This window comes from Microcaecilia unicolor, chromosome 2 (assembly GCF_901765095.1).
Source record: "Microcaecilia unicolor chromosome 2, aMicUni1.1, whole genome shotgun sequence".
In the NCBI taxonomy this organism is placed as follows: Eukaryota; Metazoa; Chordata; class Amphibia; order Gymnophiona; family Siphonopidae; genus Microcaecilia; species Microcaecilia unicolor.
Window position 1 is genome coordinate 104974620 of NC_044032.1, and position 26180 is coordinate 105000799.

Below are 26180 nucleotides of genomic sequence, written 5' to 3' on the forward strand. Positions count from 1 at the left end.
AATAGTGGACTAAATAAATGAAAGTATTTACCTAGAGGAGGTTAAACCTCCTAGATTTATATTTCTTTTTCAGTTTTTTGTAAAATTCAGTTACTGCTTTTGCAGTCATGTTATGTGATTGTAAAATTAGAAATTTATAAATAAAGAATTAAAAAAAAAGCTGATGCCAGCAGCCTGGTTCCACCCTGTTAAGGTAGTGCCCATCCTTTCGGAATAGGCTTCCCTTCCCCAGAATATTGCCCAGTTTCTAACAAATCTAAAACCCTCCCTCCCTGCACCATCACCTCATCCACGCATTGCTAATCTGGAGCTCTGCCCTGTCTCTGGGCCCTGTGCGTAGATCAGGGGAGCATTTCTGCAAGTGCTACCTTGCAGGATCTGGATTTCAGCTTTCTATCTAGGAGCCTAAATTGTCTCCGGAACCTCTCTACCACATTTTCCCTATATCATTGTACCTATATTACCAAGATAGCCAGCTCCTCCCCAGCGCTATCTAAAATCCTATTTAGGTGATGCATGAGGTTTCCACCTTTGCACCAGGCAGCAAGTGACCAGATGATCCTCACGTCCACCAGCCAGCTAGCTATCTATATACATAGTAATCGAATCACCAACTACAGCAGCCGTCCCAACCCTTCCGTCCTGTGCAGAAGCTCCTAGAGACTGTATATTTTTAGGGTATATTTATCCCTCCCAATACCTAGGAGTAAATAAATCACCCAAGGCTGCATCAGTTTGCTCTTTATTAGATACCTCATCAAGTATTTGTACAATTAACAGATCAGTCATATCTCACTGGGAGTACAGAATATTGCTACATGAAATTACCTCTATATCTAAGACTCCAAAGAATATACAAGCGACATGTACAACCAATTAGTTATGGGAATGTAGTACTAGATGTTATCTGGGTCTGAGTCTCTAATGCCAAAGCCAATTAGTAGATATAAAAGACTCAAAGCTACTTGTGAGAAGACAATTGGATTACTTGCCAATTTAGATAAAATTGATTGGTTTCTCATGTGAGAGAGCAGCCCAGCTGGGGCCTTCTCTCCTCCATTGAAGCAGGAAGTGCAATCACTTATATACGTTCATTAACATAACAGGTCATACGTAGACAATCTGACAACAATCCCATCTATTGGATATTCTAGTATAATGGTTACCACTGATTGGTATGGCAATAAGTTGATTAGTATTTACTGGAAAGGTCAAAATAGATTAGCTTTTACTGGAAGACTAAGTCATCTTCCTGAGGTCTGCCATCTGTTCTGTTTTTCCAAAAACATCTGTGACCACAATGTTGCTAAACGATGTTAAACTCTGTTTTCCACTCACGCCCGTTCCTCATTCTGCTGCAACAGAATGTCACAACAGATCAATCACACTGAAGTTCAGGTTAAAGTCATGGGCCTGTAAGATTTTTTTTCCTCATTTTAGATCTGAACCAAAGTCTCACACCTTGAACCAAAGCTCATAGCTGTTAGTAATACTATACAAGGACACATCCTCGGTGCAAGAGGACATGCTTCTTCTGGTGGGCTGGTTCTGGCTGACAGGATACTTCAACTTCACCAGGGTGATGCTCTTCTTTAGGAGAACTCCCTCCTCTAAGGCAGCATAGGGAATGCCAGATGGAGGTGGTAGTTGTCTACAATGTTCCTGTAGGCCTCCTCTATGTACTTCTCTGTCTCCATCAACTCCTCCGTTTGATACTCTAGCCTCAAGAGAACGGACTCGTTCTCTGAGAACTGAAGCTCTTTGCATCGATTACACACATATAACATATCACCAATTGGAAGATACTGTACATGGACACAGTGCAAAGACTGGATCAGCACCCCTCTTGCTGCTGGACTGCTGTCTGCATCTTAGTATTGTAGAGTTGTTGAATTAAAACTTCTCAAGGTTCTAGAATATTTGAGTATATAAAGTGCCTTAAGATTATATGGTATAATGTGTAATTATTTACTGTTTGCTTCCAGAAACTAAATGTAATTAAACTTAATGAAGACGCTCCTCTTGATATCCTGATTAGAATTATGACTATAAATGAGGAGTTTTGCTATGGGTGGGTGAGAGCTGGGGAGGGGGGTGGGGATGAAGACTGAATTAGACCCCGCTGTGCCTTCTAAGGCTGTTAATTCTCTGTCAGAAAGTTTAAGTTTTAATACTATGGAGAAAAGGGTATGTAGAACTAATAAGTTAGATTTTTTAAATTCTAACTATCTTTCTCAATATCCTACAATTCCTGTTTTAAACACCAGTCTTAGTTATCAAAACAAAAAGCAAATAATGTTCTCTCACCTAGAGAAAATGTCCTCTTCTCTCAGAAGTTCTCAGAATGAAAATGTGACCTTTCCTCTCTATATAGTTTTGATTCTAAGAGAACTGCTTCAAACAGACCCTTTGAAGCTAAACCCAGTAATCAGATTGCCCTTAGTAACCTTTGCAACTATTACTTTCTTGCTCCTTAACACCTAATTCATGTCAGTAGTGGTGCTACCTCTCCAACAGCCAAAGAACATAAAATAACTTTCTTTTAGGACACAAAGTTGAGCCCTGCTCCTATCATTTTTTAAGGTTCTTGGCTGTTAAGTTTCTACCTCTAGAGAAAGTTTCTGTTTAAACTATAGGGGAAACTAGTTAATAATGCTGCTTTAAAAAAAAAAAAAAAATTTTTTCACTAAGACTGAACTAGACCTTCTGTGTCTTCTACAGGCTGTCTTTTAAAACTTAATAGAATACGAGACACTGCTGCTCCTGTAGCTCTTCAAGAGTCTGTTTCACTGTTTGGTCCTCACTTTGTCTTCACCTTTATACCAGTCTCCAGTCAGAGGCAGTGCTTTCAGTAAAATAGCACCAAGTAATTTGTTGTTGTAAGCTGCTCAACTCCTGCATTACCATGTAATTAAGTTGATTGTCAGCAGATAGAAAGTTAGCTAGAGGAACTATGAGCTTGGGAATCATCCATTCTTGTGCTCGTTTAAATCCTGCTTGTTGATGAAGAAAGAAAAGTGGCATACCTGTAAAAGATGTTCTCCATGGACAATAAGGTTAATCAGAAACTCAGTCTCTCCTGTGTTCTGATAGTTGAACTATAGCTTGAAGTATGGAACTAAGAGAGGGGATTGAAGGAACAGATTGATGTTGTACGGGAGTGTGCATGTGTAGATTTTGCATTAGCTTTGAATTCTGGGAGAACTATTCTGTCATGGTACAATCTTTATTATGGCTGCCGCGTGTTTAAAGTGGCTTCTGGGACTTCAAGCAGTGGCCTCTCAAGACTTCCACTGAAGTCGGCAGCCGTATTAAGCGGCCGGCAACGAGAGGATCAGCGGCAGCAGGCAGGAAGAGTGGGGATCTTTCCTGCCCCGAAGCAAGCCACTAGACCTCCAGAGTGATCTGAGGTATGTGTGGGAAGGGAAAGCAACAACTTGGTTCATTTTCCATTCTGTGGGAACCCATCAGGACCCCGATCCTTTCTCGTGGGATCCCTGAGACCTCGGTCCATCCCCACAAGATTCTGGCAGACCTGGAGGTGATTCCTGTGGGATTCCTGCTATCCCTGTTCCCATGCATCTGTCTAGTGCAAACAATAACAGGAGAAATAATTTATGAATTTGGACGCTGCAGGAAGGTGATGAAGGGCAGAACATGGTAGCCTTCCTAGAAGCATTTATCCCAGTGTCACTGGGTATACATTTTTAGAAGCCCTTTGATATAGAGAGGGCTCATTGGTGCCATCTTGGCTGCCCAAAGATCAGAAGTTTCCCTGACCTGTGTTGCTAAAATTCTGTCATGCTCTCAGGTCCCTTCCATTCTTATTACAGCCAAAGGTAAGGGCCTGATCCTGCATACAAAACCTGATTAATTTCTTTGACTAGGTGACCAGAGAATTGGATTGAGGGGGAGCGCTAAATGTGGTATATTTAGAATTTAGAATTGTCTTTGACACAGTTCTGCATAAACGGCTAATAAATAAATTGAGTTCCCTCGGTATGGACCCTAAAGTGACTGACTGGGTTAGAAACTGGTTGAGTGGGAAGGTGACAAAGGATAATAGTAAATGGAGCTCGTTCTGAGGAAAAGGATGTTACCAGTGGTGTGCTTCAAGGTTCGGATCTCGGGGCTGTTCTTTTTTTACATTTTTGTAAGCAATATTGCTGAAGAGCTGTTTGCAATAGGGTAGACACCCCTGATGGTGTGGATAGTATGAGGAAGGACTTAGTGAAGCAAGAGGAATTGTCTAGAGTTTTACAGCTTAGATCTAATTCTAAAAAATGCAGGGTCATGCATTTGGGCTGCAAAACCCTGAGAGAATGGTACAGTTTAGGGGATGAAGTACTTTTGTACACTGAGGAGCAGGACTTGGGTGTGTGATATGTGGTGATCTTAAGGTAGCCAAACAGGGAGAAAACGGCGATGACAAAATCTAGAAAGACTCTTGGGTGCATAGGGAAAGGAATGACCAGTAAGAAAAAGGAGGAGATGATGTCTCTGTATAAGACTCTGGTGAGACCTTATTTAGAATATTGTGTACAGTTCTGGAGACCACACCTTTTAAAAGATATAAACAGGATGGAATCAGTCCAAGAGTAGCTACTAAAATGCTCAGTGGTCTTCATCATAAAGCATATGGAGACACACTTAAAGATCTCTATATGTATAATTTTGAATGAAGGTGAGAGGGGAGATATGATAGAGAATTTAAACACTATGTGGCATAAATGCACAGGAGGCTAGTCTCTTGCAGTTGAAAGGAAGCACTGGGAATGAAGGGGCATTGGATGAAGTTGAAAGGGGATAGACTCAGAAGTATCCTGAGGAAATATTTCTTTGTGGAAAGGGGTGGTGAATTTATGGGAACGGCCTCCCGGTGGAAGTGGTGGAGATGAAAATAGTATCTGAATTCAAGAGAGCTTGAGACAAGTACTTAAGATTCTCTAAGGAGTATGATAGGGATAATAGATGGCATGGATGGGCAGACTGGATAGGCCTTATGGTCTGTATCTGCCTACATTTTTCTGTGTTTTCTTAATCTAGGAGGCTAGTCCAAGAAGGAAGGAGCCAGCGTTTATGAACTCTCTCGCTTTCCTGAACCACCCTTCCCAACATTGTCCCCATTGAAGTTTGGGGAGGGGGAGGGAGGGTTGGAATCCTCTCCCAGATTAGCAGTAGCTGTTTTAGAAATGACTTACTAAGATTTTGTTTCCTATTTGTGCCTATGAGCAGAAACACTTTAATAAATCAGATCCTTACGGTGCCTCTGCTAATTGATTGCAGAAGTCAAAAGTCTCCTTTCCTGAAGCATGTAGCTCAGTGCTGTTTTGACCTTGAGGACTCTTCAAGCAACAGAGATTTTGAAAAAATTTTAGCTGCAGTATTTATGCTTTCTGATTTAAATTTTGAACGCTTCTATAACTTTTATCACTTATCACTGAGCATTTGTTTATTTTTTGAGCACATAATTGTTTTGGTGGTCTTTTTTGCAACATCTTCAAACAAGCTGAAGCTCAACTCAATCAGATAAGTGGCCTTTTATAAAAAAATTCTTATTAAGATAGATCTGATTAATAGATGGTAAAATGATTGAGTGCACAGTTATCAGCCATTGAAGCTTTTGGAGCTGTTTCAGCTGAGACTATTATTGGACTACTAATGGATACTAAGCACCATATTTAAACTACATTTATGTATTTTGAGGTTTATTTGTTATTTAGGTGTAGTTTCATTTTTCATTTACATACATTTAATCTCTTCATTTTTTATTATTAGTATGTGCTAATGTTGCTATTAGTGCATGTCCATTAAAAAGAATATGGTGTAAGGACTTGCCGACACCTATTTTGTAGGTGGTAAGTGCTTACATGGTAATCGTGCACTAACCAGTTAGTGCATGATAATGTGGCTGCACTAACTGATTAGCACAGTAATGCCTATTCTCTGCCCCTCAGCACGCCTTCAACAAAAATGTTGTTATATTTTTTAGCATGCGGTTAGCACACACAAACTTGGAACTTACCGCAGGATGTCTGAGCACAAGCTGTGGTAAACGTGTGCTAGTTCTTACCGCAGCTTAGTAAAAGGGCCTCTGAGTTAGCGAACTCTTTTCAAAATCCTTGATTTTCCAGAATATCATGAAGGCTTGAGGCTGAATTTAAAATTTGATCTGATTTGTCTCCAAACACATCTGGTCAACAATATTAAAATAATGTGCCTGAAATCTGCTGGAATAAATTTCTTTCTTGTTTGCAGCACAAAACGTCAGGCAGAGCTTCTGTCTTAGGAAACCCACAGTCAGGAAATCTGCATGTGCTGGAGACCCAGCACAGGCACCTTTATCTCGTTCATATTTATTATGGATATATTGAAAATGCAATTGATTGTGGGGTCCCCAAGAAATCTTTATGAAACCCTGACTTATGAAGTCCTGTTTTCTTTTCTTTGTGCTGAAAGTGTCAAACCGTGTTAGTCTGTGAAATGCCTGTACAGAGTGTCTATATTACTACTTTTAGCATTTCACAGAGCTAATCTGCTGCTTTTTGTTTAGCCTATTAATTGTTTCAGGCAATTTTATCATATTCAAGTAAGTTAAGAAAATAATTATTATTAATGTAATATCTTTTTATTGATGGCTGAGGGTAACAGTGGCACAATGTAGCCTATTGGTTAGAGCAGCAGGCTAAGTAACCAGGAAAGTTAGTTTCAAATCCCACTGTCACTCTTAGTGATTTTGGACAAGTTAATTATCTGCCATTACTTCATGTACAAACTTGCCTGTAAGCTCTCGGGAATTGGATGTAGCTGTTGCACTTGAATATAACTTACTTTGAACTGCTGAGAAGGGCATGAACTAAATCCAAACCCTTTTTCCTTACCTTGAAAATACTGCAATTCTAGTAAGGTGCACTGTTCTTGTAATGCAGATACAAAGATAATTAAATATCTCATTTTGCTTCCCTTGTTCGACTAGTGGTGTAGCATTATTGAAATAAATCTGTAGTATTTCTACCAGAATAGTAAGACCTAATGTTATCTGGTGCCCACTTCAGAGAGAAATCTCCTTGCCAGTTATTTTAATGTCATTTCCAATTTGCAGTGTTTCAGATTCACCAAAATTAATCTTGAAACAGAAACCTGGCCAAATAATTCAAGCAATTTATTATATGCTGTAGAGATTTTCAGGGTCTGTTAAAGCAGAGCATAGCAGCAGTAAATGGACCATGATGAAATCTGCATTCCCAGTTTCACCCTTGAAAGTTACTGTTAGAGGCTGAAAGGCTTAGGGCAAACAGTAGGGATTAGTAGATACTCCTGCATAGTTAGAGAATGCTTTTGAAATGTCCCCATTCACCAGCATCATAGCCTTTGTATTATCATATAATACAGCTTCGTTCTGCTACTTTGGGCTTCCAGCCCATCAAGCTGGAGATCTTATCCAAAACCATGAGCCTTCTTTCATAGCTACCCCTTGAGATTTTTCACGCTATTCTATATCTCCTCTGAGTTCATTCAGTCACTTCACTGCAGAGGCAGTCTTTGGAAAGGGGCTACTCACCAGAACTTCTCTGGGAACTCTGTGTGGACTCTCAGTCAACCACTTTGTGTCACAGTTGAATAATTTGTCCTATGCTCCTAGTCACTGTTGGTGTATGTAGAGACATGTTTAAGTGCCATATTAATTTAAGAAGAAAATTATACAATACATTCCTTGTGGATCTTGCAGATTTTTATTCAACAATAGCTGGGGTTTGAATTATTTATTTATTTTAAAAATTTATAAGCGACTGCCAATAAAAACATACATAACCATAACAAACCATTCTTATACAAATACATAGATGTGTTGCTACCTCCTGCTATTACACAGTTACCAGTCTCAGTCAGTAAAAAAAAAAGCCTGGACAAAATGCTGTGTTCTGAAAATGTAACACAGCAGAACATAAATGCAGAGAGCCAGACAAAGCGTTCCATAGTGTCGGACCTGCTATCGAGAATGCAGAGGCCCTCATCACAGCATAGTGAACAGTCACCAACAAAGCCAGGGCTAACTTCTTTGAAAAACCAAGAATTAGACCTCTACCAGATAGAAACAATTTTATAACAGGAATGTAAATACCACGGAACCCTCCCATACACCACTTGGTGAATAAGTTATTAATCTAATAAAATTGAATACTGAATTATACAGGCAGCCAATTCATCTGAGGCCATTTCTTCTCCACCACTGTTCCCATAATCTTGATTTCAGTTTTCTCCACATTCAGTGCAAGCTTATTCACAGTCATCTACTCACTTTTCTTCCTCATGTAAACTGATATTTGACTGGACAACTCAGTCCCCCAGGATATTATCAGGAAAAAGAACTGAACATCGTCTGCGTACAGGTGATAAAGGAGCTGAAACCATACGGATGAAGAATTAAATGTGAAGGGATTTGGAAAAATATTTGTATTCAATACATACCGGCTACAAGCGAGAAAACATATGTTTGACATTTATGATGGTAGTTATCAATGTGGGCTACCGTTTTATGCATTGAGACCTAATTACTAACAACTGGGATTAACAGTAATATAGCACATCCTTAATGGCAGCACTCATTCATAAACTTCCTCCATAATGTCAATTATTAGAGTTTGAATCCCTTTTCTTGTATTCACAGACATGGATAGATGATGGCAAGTCAAGTTCAAGTGCAGGATTTTTTTGTTTTCAATATATCTTTATAAAATTTTACAATGTAATAACAAGACAAAATATCTTGACCAGAACATTTTCCATATAAAGAAATAATACATTTATCAAACTTAAGACCATCGGTAGTGGGGGATCCTAGAAGAGATAAACCCACAGAAGAATCAAATTAGCGCAAGGAAATTTAGACAAACAATCCAGGCATAATCAAATTCCCAAACATAATTCAGGTCTCATTAACCTTACCAGAAGTACTATCCTAGACTGAATAAAGGTTCACATTTGAGAAGGTTTCATACAAAATGTAGGAGGCTTTCCTAAGTTGAATCGTGCATTTGCATGGAAAATGCCCCCCCCCCCAACAACAACAACCCCTTAGCCCCCCCTCCACCCCAATGAGGAAACTTCTTGCCTCATAGTAAGAAACTGTTCCTTCTTTCTTGGGTTTTCCTACAGACATTAGGGAGCATGTACAATTTTGGTCAAAGTAATTCAGAGTTATGAGAACAGAAATGGTAACATATGATTGAGTCTTTGTGCTCGGCACATACAAATGAGACTACCAACATTGACCTCTTTGTAACTATCTTTCTAGAAGATTCTTAAGAGTTCAGTAACATCCAAAGAGTTTTCTGACACTCCAGCAGTCCCTCCAAACTAATTAGGTGATGGAAAATAGTAGGCAGGCATAGTAGAGTCAGGAAAATTCAGTCTACCTAAAATATCTATTTAAAAGATCTTTGGGAGAGATGAAAATTAAAAATACAAATATTCAGATGCCTCATGGCATTCTCCTTATTCTCAGTCATCTTATGGATAACAGTTTTGTTCAAAACCAAAGTAGCCTGGACTTATTTTCAGTTATTAACTTCTGCTCCAAACTTTCACTTTATTGAAGGAGCCCGGGACAGTTCTGTTCAGCTTGGGATTTAGCTACCAATTGAGCGGAAAATTGCAAATAAGGAACAAACCTTATGGATAGAATTCATCGCTAACCATATGTCGTAGAGATCTCATTTGGAAGGACCAACGAGAGTTCTATTGATATTGGAGACAGATTACCCAATGCCGTCAATTTCCCAGCACTTCCCCCAACTCCTAGTGCTATCAGTCCTTCTGGGGGAGTAGAAACTGGTGGGGAAACCGCACCCCACATCAAAGATAGTTCCATATTTGCTACAGTTTGCTCTCAAAGTATCTTTCCCTAACAGCAATAGAGAACTTATCCGGGGGTCCTTGCAGCAGATTTCTATCTGAGCTGTGGGTGGCAGATGGTGGGTGGGGAGTTTTAGAGCTCAGTGATACCTCACCTCCTAGGAAGGAGCAAATCCCCCCCCACCCCCGAACAGGAATGCCCTTTGCCTACCTAGAGCCAATAAAGCCCTGAGTAGAGAGCTTACCAGCATTTAGAGTAGGAGTCGAGGTTGGTGGGGCATCCAACAAGTGCTGGATTTTATATTTATTGGTGGTTTGTATTTATCAAGTTTAGTAGAATATTTGTTTTAGATTGTATTGGTTTTCACATTCTGCCACCATAGTGCTTTCAAACAGAAACAAATTAACTGAGTAGGATAAAAAGCTTTCAGGAAGAAACTGAATTGTATTAGTTAAAAGTAGTTTGTTTTGAATCAGAAGAGGCTTAGTTTGACGTGATAGAACTGTTGAGCAGAGGGCAAGAAGGGAAAAATGAATTGATGGATGTTGAAACTATTTTGTTCCCTTCCTGTCCATTTCACCAAGGATAACAATTAAAATAAGTGAATTCATTCTGTTTTAATTTAAATTAAAGAAATCAAACATTTTAGGGCTGTTTTCTTGAACCCAGGTGAAAATTTCAGTGTTTCAAGGTTTATTTTATTATGTTAGTCAATTAATTTCATTTGGGATGATTGCCTGTGTTGATTGCCAGATTTGCTAAGGAGTCATTTATTTCTGAGCTACTGTAAAACTAGAATATGTTTTGTTTTGGGTTTTTTTGTAAGAAAAGTTGCCCAATGGGAGACTGAAGTTTGTAGACTTGCAAATAATTAATTAAAATATTTTAGCCATTGTAAATGTCTGCCCCAGTGGTATAGCTAGGACTGAATGGGCCCAGGCTTAAAAATTAAGATGGGCCTCTATGATACCATCTCTTCCATCGTAGTAGGGATGGGGGAGCTCCTGCAAAAAACAAACACATCCCAGATCTGAATAGAGAGGTGTGGTAGCCGTGTTAGTCCACTTTTAAAGGTAATCAATAGAAATAAAACAAAATAAAACGTGGAAAAGAAAATAAGATGATACCTTTTTTATTGGACATAACGTAATACATTTCTTGATTAGCTTTCGAAGGTTGCCCTTCTTCCTGCCCTCTCTTCTGCCTTCGTTAGATCTGTATAGAAACTAAAAGATAGCAGAATATCACACCTTGATCACACATGCAAAACACAAACAAATCCTCAATAACTATCCCCCCCCCCCCCCCCCCCCCCCCCCCCCCATTTATTCCTATGGGTCCTGCTGCAGAAAACTCAAGCTAAGCTTTAGTAAACAACCCCCTATGAAACAAGGGAGCATAGATCAGTAATAGGAATATGAAGGCAAAAAATGAGCTGGAAACCTGAAGAAGTCAGACTCTGCATACACAATAATACTAGCGAAATAGAAGCAAATGCAAGATATCAGAGATGCATGTTTCCCAAAGCTGACATATTCCAGTCTACCATCCATCCTTTTTCTGTGTCACTATCCATCCTGTTCGGCATCCCCCGTCTCTGTCCCTGTGCTCCCCCCATGTTCAGCATTTGCCCTCTCTGTCCTGGTCCTCCCTCCATGGCATCTCCCCTTTGTGTCCCTTTTCCTCCTCCTGTGTCCACCATTGCTCCTCTCTGTTACTATCCCTATCTGACCTTTAGAAGGCAAACTTAACAACTGCCTGCTAACAAATGTGTGGGAAATTAAGAGAAGGCATTTAAAGTGCAAATTCAGAGCTTTCATTAAACCAATTGTAACCCTATGGGTTAAATGTTAAAAGATTACCTGGCTCATTCTAGATCTGGTGTAGAGACAGTGAGCAGCAGTGCAGTGAAACTAAGTAGTCTGTGTGCATGCGCTGAGTGTTCTGCATGCTGATGGAACTCTCAGGAGAGTGACAGCTCAGGCTGGCAGTTGGGAGAGAGCTCTATTGGTGAGAACATGTTACTAGGGAAAGACTGGAAGAAAGTTGATGCTGGAGATCATAACCTGAAAGAAAAGGCGCCCACTGTTCAAGAGAGCCAGAGAGAGAAAACAAAGAGAGCAGCTAAGTGACTGAAACTATTTTAAAAAGTGCACATAAGAGAAAATAGTAAAGGAAACCTGAACAATAAGAGAAAATAGTAAAGGAAACCTGAACAATAAGTGAGAGATAACTAAAAGAAGAAAAAAAGAGTAGAGGAAAACTTACATGTTGGGATCCTTGGGGGTCTCCAGGGGTCTGAGGGACAGGAGAGAGGAGACTTTGAAGAGTCTGGTGTTTTGTGGAATTGAATGTACTTAAATGATTTATGTAACTAATATTTATACTTATCTGAGGATGCTCTAAACTGATTTGTGTTGCTAACCTGTAATTGGAATACATATGTTAAATTTGCAAGTTGATAACATTTCATTAGCATTTAAATATAATTCACTAATAAAAAAAAATATTTTCTTTTTATTGTTAAACTCCCTGGTTGGTGTTGAGTCATTTCGGGGAAAACTGTGACATATTTGGTACCATTCATTTAATACCTTGCTCTGCCACCAGGGGGTTTACACAATCAACACTATCTTTTCAAGTAATAAGAACTGAACTGTTTTCAGCCAACTTCTGTGCATCACTGCATGAGGAAAAAAAAAGTGCCTTCAAAACCAGCTCAAATTCATTTTTAACAATCTTGTTACATAACTAGGTTTTGCCTTGGGGTGTCAGCTATGCTCCCTCCATGCCCAGCATCCTTTCTGTGTGTCCGTGTTCTTCCCCATGTCCAGTTTCTCCACCTTTCTTCCCTTCCTGCCTTATCCCCAGGCTAGCATCTCTCCCTCTTTCCCATACTGTCCCTAACCCCCCTCCCTCAGCCAGTTTCTCTCCCTTTTTCCTCCACCCCCAATCTCCACCTCAACTTTGGGGACAGCATTCTCCCCCCCTCCCCTGCTGCTCCAACGATCCACCCACTCTCCCTCCTGCCACTCAGTCTTCTCTCTCTTTCTTGTTCCTCCTGCCCCTTGTCCTCTTTCTGTCTCTTGTCCCTCCCGCCCCTTGTCCTGTCTCTCCCCCCCCCCCCCCCCCCCCCCCACCCCTGTGCCGCAGGTCTGAAATCTCTCTCTCTGTTCTTCATCCTCCAGGTCCAGCATTCCTCCTTCTGCCCTCCCTCTTGTTGGTTTAGCATCTTTCCCTCTCTCTGCCTCCATCCCTTCCAGTCTTCCTTGGCACTAGCACCAATCAACATAGGCTGCTTCAGGCTGATGACCCAGTGTAAGTATTGAGGACCATGGTGGAGAGAAGGAGAAATGCCGAATCCACAGGAAGGAGTGGCAGAGGGAGTGATGCCAGTCACGTGGAAGGGAGGAGGAGAGGGAGATATGCCAAACCTGTGGGGACGAAGAATAAGAAGCTGTGTTATAGGAGGGTACTTCAAGCAGGCGGTCCTTACCACTGAGTGGCTCTAAGCTTTTTGTTGGGCTTTCTCAATGGTAGCTTGCCCCATTCTGCCTCCTTTGGGATGGGAAGATGCAGTAATTAGATCTAAACAACTTGATTTTGTGACAAAATATAATGGCATGATAAACTAATTTGGGGTTGATACGCAGTGTGGTTTATATGGGCAGGAGAGGTTCCTATCTGTTTATACTAAGCCGAGAGGGCTGGTTGCTGATATTCCATGGCAGTTAACAGGACAGTGCCCCTGCATATCGACTCTAATCAAACAATATAAATCTGCCAGCAGAGGTACATCAGAGGTGGGACTAGCACTTTTGTGGGCACTGGCCGTATTCAGTGTTGGTGCCCACATATCTAAGTGGCCAGATAGGACTGCAAAAAAGGCTGTCCTATCTTGTCTGTTTAGCTATGTGAGTGCCATCCCTGAGTATCAGCTGGCACCTGCATAATTTCTGGGTCACCGATCCAATTCTCCCCCTAACCCCCCTCTCCCATTCTGATCACATCCTCGGCTCCCCACTCATCCCTCACTCTCTGTTTTCTAAACCCCCTAAGCACCCTCACTGGACCTTTGGCCATCCTTGGGACTTACTGACAGAGATCCCTGTTGTCTAGGGGAATGGGGCTGGAGTGGTCCCCTTTTCCACTTCTGTCAAGTTGGTTCCAGGTCTCAACATGACTCCTAGTGTTTGACTTCAGCTGTAGGAAGGCTTTCCTTAACTAAGTTGATTGGACCATATTTGGGAACATAGAGATAGCTTGTCCACAAAAAGGAATTTGTTTCTTAGTGAAATACATCTTTAAAATAGCCAGCTTTTGATCTTCAAATTGAAAAGTTACAACCATCATAGCTCTTCTAGCAATCACATCTTGAGAAGATTCAAGAAATCTGGAGATATCCAAACTAGCGGGCAAGGCAGTGTAGTCCAGAACACAGTCTTCATTTATCACCCTGCCACCCTGGGGCTGATACTAAACTTTCACACCAGCCAAAGAATCTAGCTGTAGAAACATTTACATTTCACTTTTGATCTATAGTTACTCCCTTGTGAACTTTGTTTATGCAGGAGTGGACAGATCTTATAATAATTTGGATGCATAAGTCCGGCTTATAGTTATTTCAGTGTGAATATAATCAATCCATTGTTCATCCCTCCTATCTCAAAGTTAGCCGTATCAGAATGGAAAGTGTAAATAATAATGCCATCTATGACATGTTCATAGTTCTGCTGTAGCACCAGTAATGGGTGAAAAAGTGAAATCAGGATGGAATTTTCCTAAAATAGATAATTTTAGAAATTAATTTGATAGAATTATCCCTAGTTCTATAAAAGATGTTGTAGGTAATATAGAGGGGCATAATTGAACGGCGCCGGCCATATAGCAGTCCTGAACCATATTATCGAAAAAGATGGCCAGCCATCTTTCGTTTCGATAATACGGTTCGGGCCGGCCAAATGTCAGAGATGGCCGGGTTTGAGATGGCCGGCATCGGTTTTCGCTGATAATGGAAACCGATGCCGGCCATCTCAAACCCCGCCAAATCCAAGGCATTTGGTCATGGGAGGGGCCAGCATTTGTAGTGTACTGGTCCCCCTGACATGCCAGGACACCAACCGGGCACCCTAGGGGGGCACTGCAGTGGACTTCAAAAATTGCTCCCAGGTGCATACCTCCCTTACCTTGTTTGCTGAGCCCCCCAAATCCCCCCCCAAAACCCACTCCCCACAACTCTACACCATTACCATAGCCCTTATGGGTGAAGAGGGGCACCTAGATGTGGGTACAGTGGTTTTTTTTGGGAGAGGGGGGGTTGGAGGGCTCCCATTTACCACCACAAGTGTAACAGGTAGGGGGGTGGGCCTGAGTCCACCTGCCTGAAGTGCACTACCCACAAAAAACTGCTCCATGGACCTGCATACTGCTGTCAGGGAGCTGGGTATGACATTTGAGGCTGGCATAGAGGCTGGAAAAAAAATATTTTTCTTTTCTTTTTTTTTTAGGGTGGGAGGGGGTTGGTGACCACTGGGGGAGTAAGGGGAGGTGATTCCCGATTCCCTCCGGTGGTCATTTGGTCAGTTGGAGCACCTTTTTGAAGCTTTTGAAGCTTGGTCCTGAAAAAAAAGGGACCAAGTGAAGCCGGCGAAATGCTCGTCAAGGCCAGCTTTCTTTTTTCCATTTTTGGGTGAAGCCGGCCATCTCGTACCACGCCCCCATCCCGCCTTCGCTACCTTACTGACACGCCCCCTTGAAGTTTGGCCGGCTCCGCGACGGAAAGCAGTTGGCGCTGGCCAAAATCGGCTTTCCATTATACGGATTTGGCCGGGTTCAGGAGATCACCGGCCATCTCCCGATTTGTGTCGGAAGATGGCCGGCATTCTCCTTCAAAAATAAGCTGGATAAATACCTTTGTTTTCATATACTCATGTAGCAGTGTAGTTCAACTAACCACAACAACATTTGTGGTTGTCGTATTTTTTAAACTTTGATATATGCTTTATATTCTGACATAGATGATAATCTTTTTGCAGGGAACTTAAGGTTCCTTTTACAGAGCGGGCTAACTGCTCGCTCTTTCGGGACTACCGCCGGCCCAACAAGGCTGCCGGTTATAGTCCCACCCCGAGCGCACACCATTTCCAGGGAAAAAAGAAATTTCCCAGAAATGGTAGCGTGGTGGTAACCCGGTGGTAATCGAACATCAGTTACTGCCGGGTTAGTGCCATAGCCCTTATCACCTCAGTCGGTAGTGGTAAGGGCTCTCAAGCGCATGGCCACGTGGTGAGAGTTATCTCACCACGTGGCCATTTTTTGTGCGTATGTGTGTGTGGGGTTACTGGCTGCAGGAAAAAGGGCCTTGGCGTGTGGGAAAAATGGCTCCCGACGCCAGCACAGGGCCCTTTTTCCCATAGCTTAGTAAAAGGGCTCCTTAGTGCGATGTGTGATATTTCTATGTCCCTTTTGAGCTTCAGTTTGGGATTATTAGATAATTCAGATTGATTGCAGAATCCATTTTAAGTGGTCAGCTACAGAAAAAAATGCAAGGTTATAGGATTATAAACTATATATACATTTCATTTTGTTTAACTTTAGACATATGCTGTTGGCCTCTGCCATTCGTTTTGTGAGGTTCTAAAGGATATTACTACAGAAGGTCAAGTTCAAGTGCTGAAGGTACATTTATTTTCTTATTTGATTGCTTTCTTTTTTCATGTCACTTTATTGATCTTGTCCTGCTATATAGCAACCACAAGCTGCAGTACAGCAAGGATAAGTTATCAGCTTGATCAGTTAGCATTTACAGTGATGATGCCCTGCACAATATGACTTGTACACAGACACTTAAGGTTTTTGTTTGCTTTTTGAAGTGAGACATGAATCATAATAATGTGAAAACAAGATCAATGCATAGATATAAAATTGTTCATAGCTCAGCACAGGACCTTTTTTGATTTGAATCTTTATTTAAAATAAAAAGATGTGTTTTGTTTGGAATAGAATTGTGTGCAAACATTTAGGCACCCTGGACCCTTGCTATGTAATACAGTTACACATAGCTTTCTGCAGAATTACTGTTTATACAGAAAGGGGTTCAGCTCAGAAGTGGTCGACATAGGTGCGCACGATATTAAAATGGTAACTAGGCTATTAGTTATTCTGATGCAATGTATAGAAGTAAACAAAAGATTCTAAGAAATCTTACTGCCATGTCAGAGAAGGCATATAATGATTAGTTGAGAGGATTTAATGCAAAACCCCTGGTAATTTAGCACAGTGTTTCCCAATCACTGGTCCATGGACTGGTATAGATCCCCCCAAATGTTTTGCTGGCCCCACCTCTGCTGCTGTTTATGACCATACACAAGCTAGTAGAAAAACAAAGAAGTGCGCCTTCTATTAAGGGAACGTCTCAACCAGTTGCTAGGGATATTGTTCACCATTCACTACTATCGGTGTCCCTCTATTTTGCGACCGTTCTCATCATCGACGTTTCCAACCTTCCTCCCATTTAATTTTTTATTATTTTTTTGATAGTTTTTTTGATAATTTTTCTTCTTACTCTTAATATTAAAGCATGGAGGTATATCTGTGCTATCTTCCAGCGCTTAACATACGGGTACAGTGAACTTCCATGTGGAATAGATCGGGTTCAGCTATCTCAACATTAACATTCATTATTGAATACTAGGAAAAAATGCCCGTTTCTGAGCGGAATGAAACGGGCGCTAGCAAGGGGCCCCCTCCCTCCGTCCCTCGAAACTACTTGCGTTGTTCGCTGTGGGCCATTTCGGGCCGCGAGTGTCAATAGCTCCGCCCTCGATGTCATGACGTTTTGACGCGAGGGCGGTGCAGACACTCCAGGGCACACCGGATATCTCGGGCGCCTCAACTTCCGTGGAGGCTTCAGAACGTTGGGTTTGCCTTTTATATATATAGATAAACTTCAACTTAGCTTAGATATCCAGGTGCAGTTACACCCTGACAGGTGCCTGTTTCGCTGGACTTGGCTTTTTCAATGGGTTGATCACACTCTGGGCCTGGAACAAAGCAGAGGAAGCGAACTCGTCAACACAGTCGTTCACTGAACTATAATTATTAATTGTTACAGGCTTGCAGGAACATAACTTCAGGCATACAGCGTGATAGCTTTTACTCATTCCTTCCGATATTCAGGAGCGAATGGGTAGAACTGACGTTTTAAAATGGTAGCCCTACTACGTGTGTCCGGTATCCGGTTCCACGTTGAGGTGTCTCACATGAAACAACCCCAGTGGGGGTTTAGTCCTTTCGGTTCCAGAGTGTCAAGCTGGTAAATCCAGAACGTTTCCTGTTGCAATAATTTCCTGTTCCTATTACCACCTCTCAATGTCGCTGCTACGTGGTCAATAGCCCATACGTCTAAGAGAATCTGCTGAATGGTTAAACTTAATACAATGTTGCACCAAAGGCGCTCCTGTATTCTGTGCTGTAATCCTGGACCAGGCTGCACTCTCAGTTAGATGTTCTGGTTCGTAGGTCAATCTATGTTATGTCCTCGCTGTTGTGAGGCCCAATTGACCTTTCTTTGTTGTTTTGAGTGAGCCTGGGTGCTAGAGATCCCCAGTCGTGAGAACAAGCAGCCTGCTTGTCCTCGGAGAACGCGAAGATACATACCTGTAGCAGGTGTTCTCCGAGGACAGCAGGCTGATTATTCTCACATACCCGCCCACCTCCCCTTTTGGAGTTGTCCTTTTCCTTGTTATTGCTTTTTATTTAACTGATCGGGGCTCTCACACGATGGGCGGGAAGATGGCCGCGCATGCGCGGTGCGCCCGCCCGCGCGCTCAAAGGCTCTAGCAAACTTTTGCTGCTAGGGAAGATGTCCGTTCCTGGGGCCGCTGTGGACGCCGACCCAGTCATGAGAACAAGCAGTCTGCTTGTCCTCGGAGAAAGCGAAGATACATACCTGTAGCAGGTGTTGTCCGAGGACAGCAGGCTGATTATTCTCACATACCCGCCCACCTCCCCTTTTGGAGTTGTCCTTTTCCTTGTTATTGCTTTTTATTTAACTGATCGGTGCTCTCCGCGACGGGCGGGAGGATAGCCGCGCATGCGCGGTGCGCCCGCGCGCTCAAAGGCTCTAGCAAACTTTTGTTGCTAGGGAAGATTTCCGTTCCTGGGGCCGCTGTGGACGCCGACCCAGTCGTGAGAACAATCAGCCTGCTGTCCTTGGAGAACACCTGCTACAGGTATGTATCTTCGCTTTACTGTAAATACTTGAAAATAAACCGAGATTTCTAGACCAAAAAAATGGTCCAAAAATGGGGATTGCGGTTCACAGTCGACTCTTTCATTCATCCTCCCACCTTTTCCAACAGTTACCTGCATTTCACTCCTTTTCCTACTCGCGGTTGCCGGCATTTCACTCCTTCTCTCCCTCCCCCCGATGACCAATGTTTACTGGTATTTCACTCTTCCTCTTTGTGCAGTGACCAGTACTTCTGTCCTCCAGTTTGCATTCCCCTCCCTGGATGACCGGCACTTTTGATGCCCCATCCCCTTTGACTGGCATTTCTGTCCTCCCTCCCTCAATGACCATCATTTTTGCACTAACCATTAGGCCACTCCTCCACTCAAGGCCCTGCATCTTCCCAGCTCATAGCATTAGCGTCAGCCTCAGCCAGCGAAGGAACGGTAAGAGCAATTGCAGTTGTGGGAGGGTTGAAAGGTGTAGGACAGATGTGCCAGTCATTGAATGGTTGTGATATAATAACAAACAATTCAATAAATATTTTACAAATGGTAGTTTTGGTCTCGGATGATTGATTTTGTGGATGTAGGAAATGTGTTAGTTAGTCCCATCATTATGGATTTAGGATAACATGGACTACTGAAACTTTATCAGTATCATCATTCGATATGATTCATCGAGGTTTGGATGAGAATCAGTTTTTTTCTGGAGCATGTGATATTGCTTCAATGCTGTTAGGTGTAGAGAAGCTGAAATTTTGTTTGAAGGATATACAAGACTATCAAACCAAAACCTCAACCCATACATATACGCAGACAACGTAACAATTTACATCCCATTTAAACAAGATTTAAAGTAAATTTCCAATGACATCAACCAGAGTCTACATATCATGCATTCATGGGCGAATGCATTTCAGCTGAAACTCAATGCAGAAAAAACCCAATGCCTAATACTCGCATCTCAACATAACACAAACAAATTCACCACCATTAACACACCAAAACTGAATCTTCCAATTTCAGACACCCTAAAAATTCTTGGAGTTACCATTGATCGACACCTAACACTTGAGAGTCACGCAAAAAACACAACCAAGAAGATGTTCCACTCAATGTGGAAATATAAAGAGTAAGACCTTTCTTCCCAAGGACCGTCTTCCATAACCTGGAACAATCAATGGTGCTCAGCCATCTAGACTATTGCAACGCACTCTATGCTGGCTGCAAAGAGCAAATAATCAAGAAGCTTCAGACAGCCCAAAACACTGCAGCTAGACTCATATTCAGTAAATCAAAATATGAAAGTGCTAAACCCCTACAAGAAAAGCTGCACTGGCTCCCACTGAAAGAATGCATCATGTTCAAAATATGTACCCTAGTTCACAAAATCATTCACGGAGATGCCCCAGCCTACATGTCAGACCTGATAGACTTACCACCCAGGAACGCTAAAAAATCATCCCGCACATTCCTTAATCTTCACTTCTCCAACTGTAAAGGTGTAAAATACAAACTTACGCATGTGTCAACCTTTTCCTACTTGAGCACACAATTCTGGAACGTGCTGCCGCACAACTTAAAAACGATCTGTGAACTAACTAACTTCCGCAAACTACTGAAGACCCATCTCTTTAATAAGGCATACCACAAAGTTCAACAAATGTGAACTCTTTAACATATATCCAGAATTGCCTTATGATATTTGCTTGTTATACTACTATCATGCTTTATCATTATCATGTTACCCAAGATCCTTATACAATACTAAATGTCTATTTTCTTATATATTTCCACTAATCATGATGTAATGTAAGCCACATGGAGCCTGCAAAGAGGTGAGAAAATGTGGGATACAAATGCAATAAATAAATAAATAAATGTTCAGATCAGGACCATTGGGGGAAGGGGGAGTTGCATTAAATAAATCTCTAAAGGCTATATGATTTCACGCTTTCCTTCTCTAACTGAACTCAAAAATATAAAGGGTACAAACAGGCACACCAAAAAGTAAATTTCAGTATTCAGAATCCAATTCTTCCTTTCTCCTTTGGATTTAGCAGAATTTTTTCATCTCTCTTTGGACTTTTCCCTTGCCAAATTAATTTTCAAAAAAGACTCCAGCCTGGGCAAACTTAGGCTGATATCTACAGAATTATAGGTTGTATGGATTTGAAGTGGTTTTTAAGCTTGATCTTATGGCAAGGATGTCTAGTCTTTGTAGACTGGCTCTCCATGATCACCCACATTTTTATCCTCAGTTTATATTTGAGTCAACCTTATTTCCCCTTTTTGTTTTGGGGGGGGGGGGGGGGAGAAAGATTACCTTGGTTTATATTTGGATGGGTTTATATTTGAGTATATACAGTATATCTACCTCTTCATTTTGTGCAATATATTCTAACTCTCCCATATTATTCATCACTATGCTTGGATGTTCAGTCTTGAAGTGATTTGGCGTGGGACCAAAGTGTTAACAATAAGGATTTCAGAGTCCCACCCTCAGTAAGTACTGCTTTGGTACATCCCAGTTGTCTGGACTGATGTAGTGGGACGATAAGGAAGGGTAAATTAGTTCCTACATTCTAATTTTCTTTTCGTGAGGCCTTCTAGACTAGTCTTGAGCCACCCATGGTTGTTAGCATCATTTGTTTTTCTATCTCCTGAAGCTTAAAAATGCTGATTTGGGCTAGTTCATTATTCCTTTTGGATCTTTAGTGTGGAGGGCTTTATCCTTCATAGGTGGTTCTCAGTTGAGAGGTTCATTAGATTCTAGGGGAGGTTTCTTTACTTTTAATTGCCTTTGCTCTTCTGCTTTGTTATGATAAATATTGGCTGGCCAGGGGGGTTGCACAGGGTTTTTAAGTGATGATATCATAGCTCATTAGTTCGCAGTTTCTGCCTGCTGGCAGGGCAGTAAAAACCTGAGCATCTAGACTGGTCTGGAGGGACTCAAGGAAAGAAAATTAGCAGGTAAGAACTAATTATATCCTTTAAAGGAGCAGCAGCCTGTAGGCACTCCTAATCTCCCCCTCCCCCTTACACCTTGCAGAGTGCTTAGTGTCTGGACTGGCTATATTGCCGCACAATCACAGAAACAGCAGTATTGAAGTAGTCCCCATACCCTCTTATATTCTTTCCCTTCAGAAAGAACTATTCACTAACTTCTCCACAGACCTCTCTTTTGCTGTTAACCTACTATTGCACATCAATGAAAGCAATCAGCCCATGCGATATAGAATTAAAGTTCCATAAATATATCACCACACAACAGATTAACAGCAAAGAAGTACAAATGTTAGTGGAAGAAAATTGAACACACAATGTTGTGTTACAATAGGAAATTACTGGTCAACATTCAAATGCAGCTGTCTGGTTTTTAAAACTCTGGGCACAGTATGTTCAGAAACTATGTGTGGATAACTGTGTGGTTTCAGTTAAGACAGCTTTTTTTCTATTCTGACTTTATTTACTTAGCTATACAGAGAGTGGTTAAATGTCACTACCTGTAGTGTTAGACAAAACATCCACATGTTGCCCCTGCTCCATCAAGCATTATCTGGATAGTGCTGAAGCGGCCTGCAAGAATTTTCAGTGGCACCATTTGGATAGGTACAAAACTTAGGTTGTGAGCCCACTAGAGATGGAGGACTTACCTGCATATATGTAAACTTCATTTTTTGTACCCACAGAAAGGCGGAATATCATATCCATGACCCTTCAGTGCCTCTGAATATTGGCAGATACTAATCTGCAGAGTTGGTGCTGCTATAAAGATAAGCATTTTTTAAATATCCAGCTCTGCATTTTATTATGGTAGTCTTGCAAAACTCATTTGAGGCTGGTGCAACTGAAAAAGGCTGCTTTTCTATCTAAATAAAAGTTAATTTCCAAATGACCCTCCTGAGCTGGCTCCAAGTCGTACTTATGTTTGTAAAAGGATAGTCATCTTCTGAAGTTGGTAGGTTATGGCCATTATTTTAGAAATGGATTCATATGTAAATAATGGTATTTACATCTGTATATCACATATACGTGTAAATACTTATTTCAGAAAGCCATTTTTTTTTTTTTTGTAGAGAAGTCTACATCACACAGAGATTTTAGAGGTTACGGCTTGGGTAACACTACAGTCTACATGTGTATTCCCCATTTTACAAATGGAATATTTGTGTGTAGGAAAAAGATTCCATGTCATGTTTTACACCAGCTCAAAAGCATTCATAGGTTTAAAAAAAATGTTTATTTTGGCCAGAGTTTATACGTAAGAGATTAAAGGAGTCATTCTCCTTAGTCCCATGGTGTTTATTTCTACCTTCAAAATGAAACAAGCTTAATACTGCAGCTTCACTACTTAACTGATGGAACTTACAGATGTAGATTTGTAAAATGGAGCAGATTACACTTCTGAGCTGTGAAATCGCCACATCCACACATTAATACCGACAGCTCCATTTGGAAGCTGTCAAATCCATTTTTTCAGTGTGTATATAGGTATTTGTAAAATGGCTACTCATGGTGCACATACTGGCAGATGCATGTACATTCATGGAAGTATTTTAGAAAAGGCTCTACAGCAACGTATCTTTTTCTAGAATACCACCAAAATTGAGCACATCCTGACCTGAACATCTCACTTCTGACCTCTGTTCTGTGTAAAATAGAACCCCTCATACTGTATAATGACTTAAAGCTTGTCAACAGTAATTTCTATTTTATTTACTGAGCAGCTATCAGGTATATGCAGGATGTAGATTGCTGGCAGAACTATTCTTTCTCACTGTTCTTTTTGCATCCTTCCAACACTTATAATGAAAAATAGAATCCTAAGTTTTTTTTGTTTTTCCCCGTAGTCACAGAGTGGGCAAAAGTTTTTTGAGAAAAGATCCATAGTTGTGATCCTGACCATATTTCTGATGCAGTCTTCTATCCCTTTTTAATAACTGATATTATCATATTTATTCTCTTGAGACATGGTCAGCAATGAAGTGCAATGTATGTACTGGTTGAGAAAACAATGATGGACATGAAAGATTTTGCTCTCTTTCTTCACCCTCTGTAAAATTAGATTTTCGAGCATTCTGGTGACACTTTGTAGTAAAGAAAAACAAATGCAAATCTCCTGATTATGTTGTTATGTCTCATTGAATTGATGAAAGATGATTTACCACTCATGGCAGAATTGTATCATCAGTGACAGCTCAAATCATACACGCCAGGTAGGGAGCCTGATGGCTTAGCTTAAAAAAAAAAATCAAAGAGCCAGATATAGCTGGTAACAGTACTCTAGAGGCCAGATCAGATTTTATTGAAATATTCAGAGAATTACTCCAGTCATATATTATCAGAGGTTATAAGATTCAAAAAAAGCTTACAGAGCTTTTGATCAGTGTGTGAAAATTGGCTCCATATAGATGAGCAAATTGGTCCAACAGCTTCTTTTTATAGATGCATTCAAAGCCTAGAAGAGGAAACTGAAGAGTTGAGAACAAGACAGGATGACAATGAAAATAGCAGGAAGAGGAAGAATGTCAGAATAATCACCATCTTCAAGTGCCATCTTTGATACAAAGATTGGCATCTATGGTGCATCAGTTCTTCTTGTGCTTAGCTTTATTCTTTGCTTTGCTTATGCTTTCCAGATCATGACCATTTTTAAATGTGTTATCCCATTGCTCTCTGATATTTTTTTTTTCTCTCTTATATTGTCTATCATGCACTCCAGTACTAGATTAATTTGGAACCGGAACCTCTAAGTACATTTATTTTATTTATTTTTTCTTTATTTTATTTATATTACATTTGAAACCTCGTGTGGTTGGTCACTTCTGCTTATGACGAACCCGGAAATACGTGATGTCAATTCAGGAGATGGATACAGAGAGCAGGAATGCCTAAGCCATGCAGTCAGCTTCAGAATGTTGGTGGTGCATTTTATTATATAGGATTTCTATGATTTATTGAGTTTTAGTGCTATTGTAACCTTGGGGATTTTTTTATTGCTTAATGATGTGTGAATGGGGTAGGTTGAATAGATTTAATGATTATGTTAATTATGTTCTCCTGTTATTGTGTCACATTTTGAATGATTGTTAAAGGTATGTCATTTTTTTCAAAATAAGCAGATAAGAATTATAGATAAATCTCCAGTAAATGTTTTTAATCATGTAATATTAAACACAACCATACATCTTTTCATATGTATTCTTGAAACTTCAATATCAAAATAGCATTTCCAATCAGGATAATCTAAAATTCTTCTTGGTTTAGATAAATAGCTGTTTTTGAGGATTTAGTTACCTGTTTCAATGTGTTTAAGCACAGTTCTTATGGGGAAGATGAATCATATGTTTGGTCCTATCTAGCACTAGTATTTAGTACCATCAGTGCCTACTTCCGGGTCTCTGTTTTCTATCATCTACAAATTTAATCACCTTATTTGACATTTCCATTTCCAGTTCATTTATAAATATGCTAAATAGCACCGGTCCCAGTACAGATCCCTGTGCCACTATTCACCCTTCCCAAATGAGAAAAATGGCCATTTAACCCTACCCTCTGTTTTCTGTCCAGTATCCAATTTCTAATCCACAGAGGGATATTGCCTCCTATCCCATGATTAATTTTCTCCTCTCATACGGAACTTTGCCAAAAGCTTTCTAAAAATCTAAATAAACTACATCAACCAGCTCTCTTTTGTCGACATGTTTATTCACGCCTTCAAAGAAATGAAGCAAATTGGTGAGTCAAGACTGCCCTGTGTTGAAGCCTTTCTGACTCTGTCCCATTAAACCATGTTTTTCTATGTGTTCTGTTTTTTTTTTATCTTTTATAATAGTTTCCACTATTTTTCCTGACACTGACATCAGGCTTACTGGTAATTTCCCAGATCACTCCTGGACCCCTTTTAAAAAATTGGTGTTACATTAGTCGTCCTCCAGTCTTCAAGTACTACAGATGATTTTAACAACAGGTTATAGATCCCTAACAGCAGATCAGTAATTTCATGTTTGAGTTCTTTCAGTACTCTATGGTGCATGCCATCCAGTCCAGATGATTTACTACACTTTAATTTGCCTATTTCGCTTAG

The 26180-nt window shown here is 40.8% G+C and overlaps 1 protein-coding gene across 4 annotated transcripts in view; it reads left to right on the forward strand.

The window, feature by feature from the left end:
* Nucleotides 1–26180, forward strand: part of IPO11 (importin 11) — an 813637-nt gene that overhangs the window by 304194 nt on the left and 483263 nt on the right. For all 4 annotated transcript variants that reach the window (XM_030193171.1, XM_030193174.1, XM_030193172.1 and 1 more), the window contains one exon: nt 16454–16534. In XM_030193171.1, coding sequence (XP_030049031.1) covers nt 16454–16534 — 81 coding nt within the window. The remainder of the gene's footprint in view (nt 1–16453; nt 16535–26180) is intronic.